The 15,500-nt window shown below is 42.3% G+C and overlaps 2 protein-coding genes across 2 annotated transcripts in view; both read right to left on the reverse strand.

Annotated features, from left to right (window-relative positions):
• LOC128310214 (ubiquitin-like protein 3) overlaps positions 1-13,057 on the reverse strand; it is a 55,225-nt gene extending 42,168 nt beyond the window's left edge. The window contains exons 1-2 of the mRNA XM_053046800.1: positions 12,925-13,057; positions 11,072-12,050 (exon numbers count right to left, since the gene is read on the reverse strand). Of these exons, the coding sequence (XP_052902760.1) occupies positions 11,072-11,101 (30 nt within the window). The 5' untranslated portion in view covers positions 11,102-12,050; positions 12,925-13,057. The remainder of the gene's footprint in view (positions 1-11,071; positions 12,051-12,924) is intronic.
• An 858-nt stretch (positions 13,058-13,915) lies between these two features.
• On the reverse strand, positions 13,916-15,091 carry LOC128298194 (aprataxin-like). The gene is made up of 4 exons (XM_053033940.1): positions 14,987-15,091; positions 14,681-14,894; positions 14,384-14,609; positions 13,916-14,315 (listed from the first exon to the last, which is right to left on the reverse strand). The coding sequence occupies exons 2-4, from the start codon at positions 14,840-14,842 to the stop codon at positions 14,134-14,136; spliced, it is 570 nt and encodes a 189-aa protein (XP_052889900.1). The 5' UTR covers positions 14,843-14,894; positions 14,987-15,091; the 3' UTR covers positions 13,916-14,133.
• Positions 15,092-15,500: the final 409 nt, after the last annotated feature.

Consider the following 15,500-nt stretch of genomic DNA (forward strand, 5'->3'; position numbering starts at 1 on the left):
CACTACCGCGCACGCAACCTTTGCGCAAACTTCACTTAACGCTGCTCGTCGGACGGACCGGAAGGAAGGAGAGTGGAATGGCAAAGAATCGATTTAATTGTGAACAACAGCACCGTTCCCAGGGCGCTCAGAACATCGTACATTATACGTTCTACCATCGCCAAGAAGACGTTGCACGTCGACGTCTGCTCCATTGCCGAACGATGATGGCCCCGAGCTCGATTTCACCATCAAGTTTAAGAGAAACGCGACTTATCGAAGGTCATCACCGATCGACACCGATCGAAGGATGCGCTTCTTAATAACAACCAAACAAAAATGGTGCAACTACTTGTTAGCGCGCTCAAAGCTCAATCCAAAACACACACACATATTTTAAAACGGAACTGCAAAAATCATTCCCACCTCAAGGTGAAAGGTGACTTTCGAAAGAAACACTCACGAACACAGCGATGGAGACAGATGCAGTGAATGTAGAGCAAGGTGGTATGCACACTTTCAAAGCATTGAAACGGCCGGCGCGGTGTCGAAGGTCGAATCATAATTAAACGCTAATCGTTGAGAGCTAACGCTGATGATGAATGGGTTTAGAACCCATCAGAAATAGAACCGGATAATATTGGAGTTGGAATTTGTAACATTTGTAACATAAAAAACACATAACTAAAGCTAAAACTAACGACAAATCAAGCTCGGTTTAATGTAACGCTCTGTAACGCCCTTGTATTAAGCAAAAATGAACAGTAATTGGGAGTTTTGGCGGGATTTTTTTTAAGAAATCCACAAATCCAGAGGAATTATAGATCATTTAAGGTACATGTTTATTCTCTCCCAAGTTTCTCTTACGAAAAAAAAAGTAAACAAACGTTATTTATAAAAACAACAAAAAAAGAGTTTAAAAATGATGTTTTAAATATTATTAATAACCAGACTTACAATTTGTTTCAAATTAATTGATTTTAAACTTTAAATGCTAATTCGATTTTTTTTTTCTCAAATCAATGTCGTCAAATGTTTTTAAAAATCCTGTGTCCTTCAGGAATCGGTTCAGAATGAAACAGACCTGTCCCTGGATTATTTGACAGAATCAGGCTGTCAGGCTTAAGCTTTCAAACTTACGGTATGATATGCCCCAATATTGTAATAAAATAAATAGAAAACGGAAGGAAATAAATGTTGTTATTGTTCCAGAACCGCTGCAGACGTTACGTGTTCAGCTGTCATTTTCAATTTGTTTATTTTTCGATTCTCCTCCGTTGCTTCTCTTTTGTTGGTCGCGTGAGTTCTTGTTTGGTGTAGCAAACCATAAGCCAAATCGCAAACGAATCATTGCATTTCCTAAACAATAACAATTTTAATTCAATTATCCGAAAGTTCGAATGTTGTTCTCAACAAATACGAATCAATACCATCGATGACACAATTGAACCATTACCCCAGTTCTGGTACGAATCAGTTGAGTAACGCAGATTGCTATTCAAGGTACGATAGTTTATGGCCATTCGCAAAATCCAAATGCACCCCAACGAGCGTCACGCGTTGAGTGATACGTACCAGAGAAGCGCCCCAGCATCACACGCGCCGATCGATGACGAGCCAAACCGGGCCGACCGGGAGTCGTCATTAGTCGATATCATCGTTCGACACGCGCGCATACCAGGGAGGGGGGATATTGGGAGAAGGACGTGCCCGCGGGTTATTAGGTTTGGAAACGTGAACCGCGAAACCGGCCCATTGAAGTTCGCCTAACAGGAAGCTGCCGCGGCGATGACACGAGAGATGGTTGTGGACGGATTCGATTCGAATTCGATTCGATTCGAGACCGCGCGCGATCGAACGACCTTGGAACAATAACACACTGTCGCCATTTTTGACACCAATTGCGCCACGCACTCACGCACACACTTGTGGCATGCAAAAAACATAAAGCGGTCCAATCGGTGATGATGTGATCACGCGAGTGACCGGTTAATTGGAAGGTTGGCTAGCTGTCTGTCTTGCGTGTCGATGCTGGAGTCCGCCCGCGGGGGGTGGGAAAGGAACTCGGGGAAGTGACACCGCAAACACAACGGTATGCTTTCCTTCTTTCGATGGAGTCGTCAATGGGTTGAATACTGGGTATTACCAAATGAAAATAACACAACAAAAAAAACACACACCCAGGCGCTGCGTCGAACGTACGAAGGTCACATGGAGCTGGTTCGTTGTGGCCCTATTGGAATCTCTGGGCAGCAGTTCGGGTATGTTTTTTTTTCACATCGCTCTCCCTATGAACGCTACCGAACAAGCATAAACATATTTCTTCTTGCGAAACATGGACATTCAACTCCGGTCAGTATCGATTGTTTAATTTAACATTGAGTCTTCTACCGTCTTCCTCTCCCTCCTTGTGGGTGCGACGGATCAACATTGGCAACTTCATCTCGTGGAGCGCATGATTTACCGGAGGGAGCATTTCAGGGAGCTCAAGAAGGGCAGGGCATGCAGCATTACGACAGGCGGCACACACCCGTTAAGCACATATGCAAACCCCCCACACACACATCACAACCTGTTCGTGTTGGTGTGTAAGCAAATATTGATTGAATTTTCCCTTTAATTATTGTTTCCGTACATGTGGCTTGCGCAACGACACATTCCCGCTTTCTTTGCCCGGATTCCTATGTTGGCTTGGGGCCACACGAACACGAACGTCCCTCCCCCTCTCCCTTTTTCCCAATCTTCTTCTTTGCAGTTCTCGCAATCCGCTTATAGGTAGATTTATGAGTAGATTTTTATGAGACATCTTTTGCTAGGCGATACCACACGTATCGAACAAATAATAAAAAAGAAAGAAAAGGAAACACGAACATTTCGCAAAACTCGTGTGATTTGAATAAAACATCGATGATCGATGACAACAAATGCAAAGCGATGGAAAATGTATGTGCATGTTTTACGGTGGCTTAGACTAAAAAAGGCTTATTGCCAAACACAGTTCATCGATGTACTTTATTATAATGCAGAGATTTTTTTTCTATTCAGTTTAACCATTTTTTTCGTGACATGTAAATGTAATATGGTAATGACTTTTTACAATATTATCTCTCGACTTGTTTCGAAAGTCCATAAGCTTTAAATCACCTTTTTATAAATCAAGTCCGATTTGAGATTTGAACCCAGACCGGTGCATATAGTCCAATCGAGCATTACCGATGAGACTCTTTATCCGTCTCGTATATAAGAAGATAATAAGGTAAAATGCTCAATAAATCTATCCAAACCATTTGTAATCATTCTAGCTTGTGCCAAAAAAATGTGTTCTTTGATTTGAGAATATGTTTTTCCTTAATGAAATAAACAAAAAAGAATACTTTAAAACTAAACTTTACGAGTCAACTTTACGAGGTGAAGCTGTATACAAAACATACGATGGTGCTCATGATCCGCTGGGGATAAAACGCTACAGGCGGTTGAAGAAAGCCGCATCTAGCCATTGACCTTTGCTATACACGATCCACCTCACAACAACATAAAGTCGACAAAAAAAAAACCCCAACCTACTCTCAAACGGAACAGTCCAGCTTTCTACGCATTTTCTTTCCCTCAAAAGTGAAGCTTGAACAGAGGAGAGGGAACCTTCGACAACATCTCCGTAACGAGCAGGTAGAACGGTGTAGAGAGCATAATCTAGCTTTAATGGTCATTGATTGAGTGCAGGAACGGTGGACGAATAGATAGATAAATGGATGGAAACACAGTTTCACCCGTAAACTAAAAAAAGCGCGGATTCAAACGCCCAGCCGTGATTATTCCAAGGCACACACACAATCGTGAAGATCAGATTGGAACACGCGAGTGATTTTGGTAGCGAGAATAAAAACCACATACGAATGCCATTCACCTTTTTCCTCTATCATTCAAATGTACGCCGGAGATTTGAATTCTAGAAGCATTTGGAGCGAAGAAAAGCAAAATATCTCCCCCCCCCCGCTTAAACCACCTGAACCATAACATTAGAGCTGATCTTTCTCTCGTTGTGTTTTCTATTTCTTTCTTCAATTTTCTATGATCCGAAACGCCGTAGAATGGTTTTGATTTCTTTTTTCGTTGCTACGAACTCTACTACTTCGTGTTGTTATAAGCAAGAATCTATTCCTTACGAAACCGATTCCGATTCTATAGAAGATCCGGAAGCCCTTTGGTAAGAAAGCCAAAAGAATGGAACAACAACAGATCGACAGCAAGGAAGTGCGTACGAGAACTGGGATGAAGCGAGAGAAACAAAACAACGAAAAGGTCACGATGAGCAACAACCAAAAAGCAAGTTTGATATCCAAAAGTCTAAAGAGTGGACGATGCTGAAAAGTAGCGAACGTGATGATGACGTGATGCTTCTGTGAAACAGAGCCAATAATCTACTGGTCCACAAACAGTTTAGCAGCAGCAGTAACAAAACAGAGAAGCAACACAAAAAAACGGCTATGTAAAAGATTATCTTATCGCTATTAGAAGGCGTTTTACAATTCGGATTCAAATAGTTCTTCTAATCGCTCTAGCTAACTTGGAACCGTCAACACGGTTGTTCACACGATGGCTGCACATTGTGTCAACAGTGGCTCATCTGACAGATCTTATCCTGCCTTGTTTGGTTAATGATATGTATGGTACACACACCATGCGGCTTGGTAATTCCTTCCTTCTAAGCCCATAATACACCGCGCAACCCGCAACAATGACCAACGTCGCACGAATAATAAGTGAACGGAAATCTCCTTAGATAACGGAAGCGAGCGTAAGTAATACACACACACACTCGCGCGCGCGAGATAGTATCATAAAATGGCAGAATGTTTAACAAACAATAGCTCATAATGGCCATTGTTCCCTCCGCGGCCACCGGGTTGCCGTTCCTCCTGTACGCTGTGTCACTGTCCTACATCGAGGGAAGGTTTGTACAAAAGCTTCAATCGCCCATAACGTCTTCTTTCTTGACTGACTGACTGACTGACGTAAAGCTTAGAATGCTTTTAATGCGAACGAGAATCGGAAAAATGGTCGTACGCAATCCTACCGTCGTACTGTACAGTGCAAGGCACCATACGTTACGCAGCCTTGTTTTTGTTCACTTTACAAGGTTAATCTTTCACCATACGCTGTTTACGCTGAGGCGTACGTGTGGGTCGGTTTAGATTGTGTCATCCAAAACTCCCAACAAAGATCGATTCAACAGAGTACAATTATTGAGGAAGTTGATTGAGCTGTGGAAAAAGATATCCAGAGATATAGAACTCTTTCCGTTACACTTACACTCCGGACACGAGGCACGAGTCTGAATGAATGTTTGACCTGAATCTGAATCACTATTTCAGAGATTCGCGAAACCTCAAAGATTCACAGCTCTGGGGATTCATTGATCTTTTGAGAGTCGATTCCTGACATGAATATCACTCCTCACTAAAGAGTCATACGAATGACTCCTATCAAAAGATTCATTAAGCACAAGCGACCCATTCCTACTGAGGGACTTAAGGATTCAGTTAGGACAAAACTGCAACACATGCGGTGCAAGCAAGAAGACAAATTACTAATCTCTGGAGAGTAGTGTTGTGCGTTTCGAAGTACCGTCGAATTTCTAGTGAAAAGCCCCTTTCGAAACAGCACGTGCAGTGCTGAAAATCAATATCCAATTAGTGATGTTACCAAGCGAAATCTCGTTAGCCAAAACAGGGACGCGGCAGATGAGATTCTCGCAATGAGTGCGTGCTATGAAGATGTGAAAAGTCGTCCACTAGGTGGATGTCTAAGTGCAGTTACTGATGTTTAACTTAATGTTCTTTTCACGCGGTTGAATTCTATGGATTATTTGAACTTCGAATGTTTGTAATGAGTAAGCGACAAAACAATAACAAAGTTTCAAGATGTCTATAACCAGATCTTAGACGACACTTCATCAGTTCTGTTAGCGACTTTTATGAAGCTTTAATTACAATATCTTCATTGGGGTATTTTGCGTTAGCAGATTAAATTACTGACATTATAATAATAAGGGATGCATTACAATAATCTCATATAAGCCGTATTTCCAATGTAATAACACATACATTGTGCGACATTTCCCGTTCCCAAAACTATGAACGCTTAGTGGAGCGGAAAAATAGCATGCACTAGCACTACCGATCCCAACCGTCACTAACGAACACATCACACCACCTTCAACAAAGTGATAATGGTGATAAAACATAAAAATGAAACCAGCTACGCCAACTTTATGGCCAGCAGAACCAAAACACTTTGCGTCTTCCGCGGCGAAGTTGGAGCAGAACCGAATAAACTGTACCAAAAAGGGACAAAACATAAACCATCCCCGCGTCCGACAGATGCCATTTGTACGCGGCGTTCGCGCACCGTTTTTTCGCGATTAAATTACTTTAATGCTCTGTTACATTACGGGCGATTTTTATCTTCACCAACCATTATCGAGTGATATTAAATTTTTTCCACCCCCGGTTGTCACATTTTCCACCGTGCGTTTCGTGCGTTCCATTTTCTTGGATGCTGGAGGGGAAAACGGGATCGGGCCGTCTCATCATTTGCCTTCCATCCTGCCATCATTTGGGCTTCCGTTTCCGCGAGGGATAACTTTTACACCAATCACCATCACACACACACACTGAGGGTATTTAATTTTTTTGCTGCTCATCCTATTGTGTATGTGCACCGCGCGTTTAACGTCTAACACGGGAAGAAACACCGAGAAAAAGGATGAAGGAGAAAATGATGAAAGTTGCCCGTCTTATGCTTCTTCCCATTGTACGCCCCCCCCTGCAGCCGCCCGTTAGGCACACAATTGAGGGAAAATTGAAAAATCTTCCACAGTCAATGTCCTAGCCCTTTTCCAACACACCCATTCGTAACCCATCATAGGACGGGAAGGACATTTTTCGCACAATGCTTCGCCGTTCCGGGCGTGGCTCGTCGATAACAAATCACAACCGGCAGCACTACCACGAGGGCCCAACTGACCCCCGATCGGTGTGCAGTTCCTTCGTTCGTAAAGAAATGGAAAAAAAGTTGGCATTAACAGCCCGACTGGGAAGCGAGGGTCTCATTCGAAGCGCGATAAAATGATCGCTTCCCTATCTGACACAACATTCCACCGAAGACGCACTCGAGGGAAATTGATGCACTTTCCGTTCCTTCATAATAGCGAATGGTTGGCCATTGAAGGTGGAGACACAGCAGGAAAAAACGGTGTAGAATAAAATCGCTCTCGTAGTGCAAAAACCCTTCAAAACCGTCTAAACAAACAGGCGATTCGAGTGAACCGTTCCCCGTTCGACGTGGTCGTGAAGAGGAAAGGTGGCTTATGATACCAGCGATAGCGAGTGGTTCCGCGGTAAGCAGGCTTACCCGGGAGGGCTGTAAAGGAATTCCATTACTGCAATCAAGGCTGTTCCTTGGGAACACGGCCATCGAGTGAAGCTCAACGGTACGAAGATACAAAAAAAGGGAAATCCCCTCGACAAAAAAGCTGCTTGACATTCGCTTGACGTTACTCTGGAGAAGCTATCAAGCGTAAATTTGCAATGTTTTATATCCTATCTATATTTTTTAAACGTCATCTGATCATTTCCGCGTGAGTCAAAAAGCTATAAGTCTTTCAAACAATGTGACTTTTGTTACTTGTGACAATAAGTGGGACAACAAGCATTCTCCGGTCTCGCAAAGGAGGGTATTTTTCGTTCCTGCAAGTTGATTTCTTCAAGATACAATTTTTCTTACAGCTACACACGATTTCAACCCCTTTTCAATGCGTTAATGTCATTCATACGTAACTGTTAGTCTTTGTCCGAAAAATGGAATTGACCAGAATCACTTGGACCCCCCTTGGTATTCCCCGATCTGATGTCCACAAAAATGATAAATTTTATGCAAAATTGTGAAGTCTGCTCCCTTAGACATTCTCAGAGTCAGAGGCGGATCTTCTTAAAAGTGGGTTGATTACCAATGATTACCTAAAGAACCTCGCTGATTTAATGTTGTCCTCTTTTAAAATCATTCCAGGAACAAAGATCAATATAAGACAAGCAGGACTTTCGGCACCGGCAGTAAGATCGTGTCTGAAGTCAACATATCAGCTAATGTCGTTCGTGCCGAGTCCCTCTATATCTTAAATATACAAGGTATTGCATAATGTAATTCCAATGCATAATGTATTACACAGAGGAGCTTTTGACTCAATCGCTCTGAAGAAGAGATTAGAAAATAAACGCGACTTCTGGGACTTATTCTATGTCAGAGCCAGAATCAGGTGCAATTTTAAATAATGCTCAGCCTATTAATTTTATGATAAGTCATAATCAAAGTGTCTTCCACAGCCCAACAAATTATATCGATCGCAAGCACCTATATCCCACTGGAGGTTTTTTTCTTGGCTTTCTTCTTCACGAAATGTTACGCAAAAGAGACTAAAAAGACGAATCTGAGAATGTTACAGAATGCCATAAGAAAAGGATATTCAGGAGAATATTAAAGCGAAAGCGATTAACGTACAGCAGCTGACATCTAGTGCCGTGACATCTTTCACATTTCTTCGCAACCCTCCCAGACTGTGCCGTACTGTATCACTGCCGGTAGGAGGTCGAAATAATAGTCTCCACCACCGGATGATGCAGGGGAACGTATTACCACACATGCGGTACTCGCAGCGAGCTACACAGATGACGCCGGCATTCAAGCCTAATCAAGTCTTGCAAGATCGATCGCGCGTTACATGTTTGTTTTAAAGCTAGCATAACGAGCCGCCACACATTTGGACAAACCTTAAGATGAAAGACTTCAAATGTAATAGCTTCCCGAGTTTCGTGCAAGCTACTCAAGGAAAGCAATTTACTCCCAGCTGTCACCAAGCTGCGAAGATTGAGTAATCAAATTTGCCCCGAGCCACGCCTTGATGAAACGGCGTGTGGCGTGTGCAGTAGTGCAGGGCAAGATGAAGAAATCAATTCAAATCAAGTCCCACAACATTGGCCTGCACGGTGATCGCACCAAGGGATAAGTGAAAGGAGTCATTATCTTTCGGTGAATTACAATTAACAAACGCAGAGCAAACCAAAACGAAGCTTCAAACACAACGCCACATACGAAAAAGCTGCAGTTCTTCAATTGCTGCTCCTGCAGATAATAAATGCATCCTGGGGATGCCCGGTGCCCATATACTGCAAAAGTAAGCGAAGCTGTTGTAGTTGTGTTTCGGGATCAGTCCCACTCCGGTGCATTGAATTGTGCTGTGTTGGCGGAGTGCAACGTTTGTTTGAGCGGAGAAAGAAAGACGAAAAAAAAGCATAAATCATCCAACCAAATCATACCACAATATGCTCGTGCAGCGGCAAAAAGGCAATGTAGATCGGAAAATAAATGGTTCCGTGACTTGAGGCCCGAGAGAGGGAGAGAGAGAGAGCACCAGACCAGAGAGCGATTCAAGGGCTGAGAGCAACACGGAATAACGATGATGATGATGGTCATGATGATGATGATGGCAAGGACGATGGTTCCATGTCCTGATGGTTACATCGCGCATGCACTACACTCCGTCAGTTGGCAAGCGGGATTCCGGGTCGAAATTTTTCCCATTACGGGTGACGCGCGGTGAGAAGGTGGAAGGGAGAGGACATTTTCCAGAAATGTGAAATTTGGCAGAGCAAATGAATGGGAGGACGGCGAGGGAGATTGCAGCCATAACAGAAAGCGTTGCTCTGTTGACTTTTTTTTTGCTCACTGTTTCGGAAGCTGCTCTTTGTTCATCCGGAACCCTTTCCGGACTGGTTGAATCGACCATTTTTTCCAATTTCATTAACAACTGTTCGAAAAAGGTAAAACATTTATTTTGAAGAAATGTCTAATATTCAATGAAAAAAAAAATATTCCAACGTAATAAATTTGATCAAGTCTTAGTAAATGAAGCAAATTCGAAGTGAATCGAGCAGAATTATTTACGCCAATCCATGACAACCGAGAAGAAGGAGAAACAAAAGAATTAGTCAAAATCGGCTTTTTGTGTAAAATACGATTGCCGCCCACGCTTACAATACCAAGAGTCAATGGAAATGCGCGGCCAAATTTGCAGATAACTGGAATGTAAAAGTAACAGCAACTCCCCCCCGATATCCTTTTTCGTTATCGCCTTAATTTATCGTCGTGCTCATTAGTTAATTAATTGATTTCGGGTACATTTCGGCCAGTGTCCCGAGGGGCCAGCAATCATTGATGTTGATGCGAAATCCCTACGAAATAACGAAACGAAAATCCAACGGCAAGAAAGAAAGCGGTGCTTGAAGTTCGGCTGTCCCTCAAGAAGAACCCAAACACTCCCACACACACACATTCACGCATCCCTTATTCGCTGAATAATCCGCGACAACAGAAAGGATCCCGCTTTAGCGGCGCATTTCTTATGAGCAAAGCCCTGCTCTTTAATAATTAATCATCCGTCAAATTTGTTTGCCGGAAAATACTCTTTTATTGCTGTCATCCGAAGGCAAATAACAAGCAGTCGCCGTTAAGGCCAGGTTTCATTACGGGGGGTTTTAAAAAAGGGACAAGTAATAAGTAACGGAAGAACAAAAATAAGACATTGTTAATCGAATTAACTATCGGAATTGGAACAAAAAGGTGTATCAAAGAGTATAAAAGCAACTGAAGAACGATGGAATAGATATCCTTACGTCGCTATTGAGAATCTAGAATCTAGATGCGCAACGTTAGCAACAGCAATAGGTATAAAGAAGGAGAAGAACAACATTTTGAGTGGTCTCACTAAACAAAACTCAAAATTCAATGTCCTTTAAGCTCCTCTCAAATTTCCCTAAATCGTCCACCAAATGAAGATATTTTTTTTACAGAATTCTGATGATGTCAAGAAAATGATAAAATTCCTTGATGGAGAAGTGTACAACCTTGTCTAACTTATTCTCAAACAGTGCAATCGCATCATCAGCATGCCGTCATAATTTGTCTTGACATTTTGCCTTTTTTCTTGTCGTCATCGACTAGCTGCAATAGAGTTCCCAAACATTCCATCCTTACTCACCTTATCAGCTGGTATGTTTTTTGACGACATCCTGCCTGCCTGTGTCGGTTGCTGCACGGTCGGCAATCGCTAAATTCTGTACGCTGTTTCCGTTCTTTGCAATATCACGGCTGAACGCTGCAGGTGCTTCGGTGCCTTCTCCAAGGGGTGCCTTCTAATGTCCTTCGTACGTTTGCTTCTAGCTCGGTTCTCCTTTCGCACGTGGCTTTTGGAAAGATCGAGCAAAGAAAACAATTCGAAAGGAGCAAACACACTGGAACGCTGTTGCAGTTCTTCGCTGGCCTAAAAGGTTTGTATGTTTGTATTCCGCTTCGCCTTTTGCTATTTGCACCCAACCAACCAATCAATGTTGCTGCTGAGGTACAACGACAACTTGGAATTGGTTGGTGTTATGCTGGATGATGACGACGGATGACGGAAACGTTTCGCCGTAAAGCTGCTGGGTTGTGTGGTGTTGTGTTGGAGTGGGGACTTTTCTTCTCGACCCTTCGCACACACTGCATGCAGAGAGAGAGACACACTGGTACAACTATATCACTTTTCACCGTTTGACCTTTTCTGGTGCTACGATGCTTTTCTTTACTTTTACTGACAGCTGATAAGACATCGATCAAAGTAGGCATTTCATCTTGGCAGGTGCTTTCTTTCACTTCTTTGTTGCCAAAAAACTTTGCTTCATATGAAACCGTAAACACGCAGAAACACACGTACATGCACACCCATACGCATACTAAGTGAGAAAAAAAACACAATTCACATCATATTTCCCTTTCCTTACTATCACTCAATGCAAAAATGCATCGTACAAAAACAAAGAATCTGCAAAACTAAAAACTTTGCACTAGATGTGTACGTTTGTGGGGCTTGCAATACTTTGAAACACCTTTCACAGCACGCTGCGTTTTGCCATTATTTGTTGTGCACTTTGCAAACTGGCGACTTTTGACACTGACTCAAAGCAGCAGGAGCAGCAGCATACCTGAAAACACAAACAAAATTCGGATGAAGCAAACTGGCCCCAGCTCGGCAGTGCACTGGTTATATTTATTTTGCGCATGATTGTATTTCCCGTACGATCGATTTAATTTTGGCCGTGTGCGTCAGTAGTGCAGAAATGCAGGTCTTGTGAGGGAAAAGCATCGCCTCCAAAAAATGCTCAAGACGCACAACCGAACGGGGAAGCGAAGGCAATGGCAATTGTGAATCGCTCAAGCAACAACGAACCAACGGCAACGGCCAATAACAACCACGGCGAGCCCAGAAAACCACTGCCCGTGTCTCCTGCTGCTGCGTTATGCTGTGCCGCGAACAACGAGAAAACAAATGTAATCACCCATACACCGAAACGAGGGTGGTATTATTTTCAAACAACACCAATCTCCGCTCCGCGACGACGTCGTGGCGCAACTTCAGAATTATTTTCGCTCACACCAACACTACTCGCTTGCGTGAATAACCGCACACACACTCGCAACACGTCGTGTTTGCTCTCATCTGAGAGCAGGGTGATTTTCTTTTTTCTTTTTCCTTTCTTGAAAGATGTAAAATTTCACCCAAAACCTTTTTACAACACAACACACTTCCCGCACATGTACACGCACCAACCACAATCGACCGCACCACACATACACCTGGTAATTATTTTGCTCGTAAGTAGTTTTATTCGAGGGCAGCAATGATAGTTTTCCTTCAATTCCACCCACAAACGGAACACTCTATTGGCCACTGACTCGAACCAATAATTTACGCCTGGGGCTATATGGCGCAAGATGCCATAGTTGATGATGAACTTTCTAACCACAGGAATACACTAGTTGGTGCGATTGATTTGGTTTCAGGACACTCTGCATTACCTCAGGATGAAATCTGCAGCCTAGCGATTGCTGCACGGTGACCACGAATGCGAATCCGTCTGTAGTCTCGACCATAGAAAAAGAGCCTTTGAAAAAGCACAACAGCCAGGGAAACAACGCACCACCTATTTTCTATTGATGCCATTCACCAACACACCAGAGCTGCTAGTTGAAGTATGCTGGTTGCAAGGTCCGCCCATACAGTGACAAGAATGGTGTATTGATTGACAATCGCCGAACTGACATTTCACGGAAGTGGTAGTGCATTTCAAAACAATGTGAGTCCCTCTCAATCTTTAAAATAGGCACTCAATCACGCATGAGATAACGTAATTGATATTATGAAAACGGTTCATCAAATGAAACTGTTCTTATTTTTAAAAAAATGTACATAGTCGTAAACAATGAAACAATATGGCCGACAATTACCATCATTGGAATGACCACTGTTTACCTATCGCAGGGGACAACAACATTTTGGCCACTGTAGCTACTTAGCGGACATAGGAAATTTTATATATTTTCATATTGAAGTAAAAAATCGCGTATTGCTTTGCAACAATTGAAGAATGAAGGGGAACGTAAACTAAATTATGCGTATTATATTTATCGTCGTTGTAACTGAATCTAAAATGCACTGTGTAGATAATTGGAGACCTTAAAATTAACCATGAATTGCTTTTGGGAAATTTCAGTTTCAAAGCACATGGTGTTGTTTAGATGTAACGTTTCGTTGTTTGAAAAGAGCTTAACTTTGCGAATATCCCCCATGAACTTGCAGTGGACAAGCTTCGATTTATAGTTCAGCTATTGTTTATTTCCTACTTGTAAATACCAAACAAATACAACGATTAAATAAAAAAGGAATATTGCACAGAAACAGAAGACTTCACATGTTATCTTAACCAGTTGAGATACGGCTTGAAGCTTTCTACTCTTTTCACTCGTTCCAGCTGAAGGTTTCGCTTATAAAATAGCTACATGTATCCTGAACAAGTTTCTTTTTAGTTCTATTTTGAGGAGCACTTTGACGAATTATCGGCAATTTGGCTCGTTCATAAAATTTACCACAGAGAAATTATCCCCGTGCCAGCTCGATCAACAAATCTGTACATCATTCTGGCCTCGAACCTCTCTAACAGAGTTAAAGACTCTTGAGCTCCAAGGAACAGCTGCATCGAAATGCGTTATTCTCTATCTGCATCGGTCTCAGCTAGCTGTACTGTCGAATCCTGTTTCCACGTGTTGTTGTAGGTGCAGTTTGAGGTCAGCCCATTTTTTCGGTCTAAACGAACATTGATTACATTGCAATGGTGTTTCAAGCAGCTGCATAATGTACTGCATAGAAGGGCGATCTACACTTCCCCGTTCGTGTAGTTTTTCTATAACATCTGCAAATTTATGATTGGTTATTGCAAAGTTGAGTGGAGTTGTAAATGAATCAATTTTGCTGACGTACATTCATGCTTGATTAAGAACTCCGTGTTAAATGCGTTCCAATGGTAACGATGGGACAGGCACGGCGAATGGTAATCCTTTGAGATGATGTGTAAATGTAAGCGCCTCATGGAGGGTTTCATATGATAGCCATAATCGAACCGATCAGGTGCCAATCCACTTGTTCCGACGGCTTTCATTCCGAGCTCATACATATCTTGCAACAATACATTGTCTTCGGCAGAAAGCTGTAATAAACATAATACGCAATTGTCATGCCACAGCCCGATTATCGATGCCAAGATGCTTCAATACGTACATCGTAGACGGAATCGATGTCCTTCCAGGGCAGTACTAAGAAGTGATGAAGAGCCTTGGGATATTTATCCTTTATGACTACGGCCAAATCCGAAACGAATAATTGCTTTGCTTTGTTGTTTATCGCATGAATTAGCCCATCGGCCCAGGCTTGAGATGCCATTTACGAACTGGCGAAGAACTGCTCCTCATCGGTCAAGAAGAAACGTCAAAGCCTGAATCGGAACGTCAATTTGTCCTTCAAAGCACACTTCTTGAAATTTGAATCGAATATCTTGATTAATGAATTGGGTTTCCTTTTACTTACCCCCAATTCCTGGTTCCAATGGATTATCTCCTATTCAATTCATACTTCGTTCCTAACTAAACTGTTCACATTGCAAAGGGCCCAGTGCCACAATATATCGCTCAACGTTCACGATCAAATTTACGTTCCCAGTCTGGGCCTAGAAATGTCGGTGCGAACTTTGGAGGATATTACCGGTTCCTTTTTATTCAAAGGAGCTCTATCGTTGGACATGATTCAGGTTCGACAGCTACAGCTACAAGTTCATAGAAAATGTTGAGTAATTTTCTGCTTAATTTGTAAAAATGCTCACAAAACAAAAGAGGGATCCAATGTCTGTTTTCATAACAAAGCCGATTCCAAAATGACAACCTCCAGCTGTCATTTTCTCTCCGGCTTTCTATAAGTACGGATGGCACACAACATGAAGTATTGGAAACAAGCATAAACTACAAAAAGCTCTATTAATATGAGAAAACACAATATGAACAAATGTGTATATTTATAAAATATACGTTTTAGTATACTCTAATAT

This window comes from Anopheles moucheti, chromosome 2 (genome assembly GCF_943734755.1).
Source record: "Anopheles moucheti chromosome 2, idAnoMoucSN_F20_07, whole genome shotgun sequence".
Taxonomy (NCBI): domain Eukaryota; kingdom Metazoa; phylum Arthropoda; class Insecta; order Diptera; family Culicidae; genus Anopheles; species Anopheles moucheti.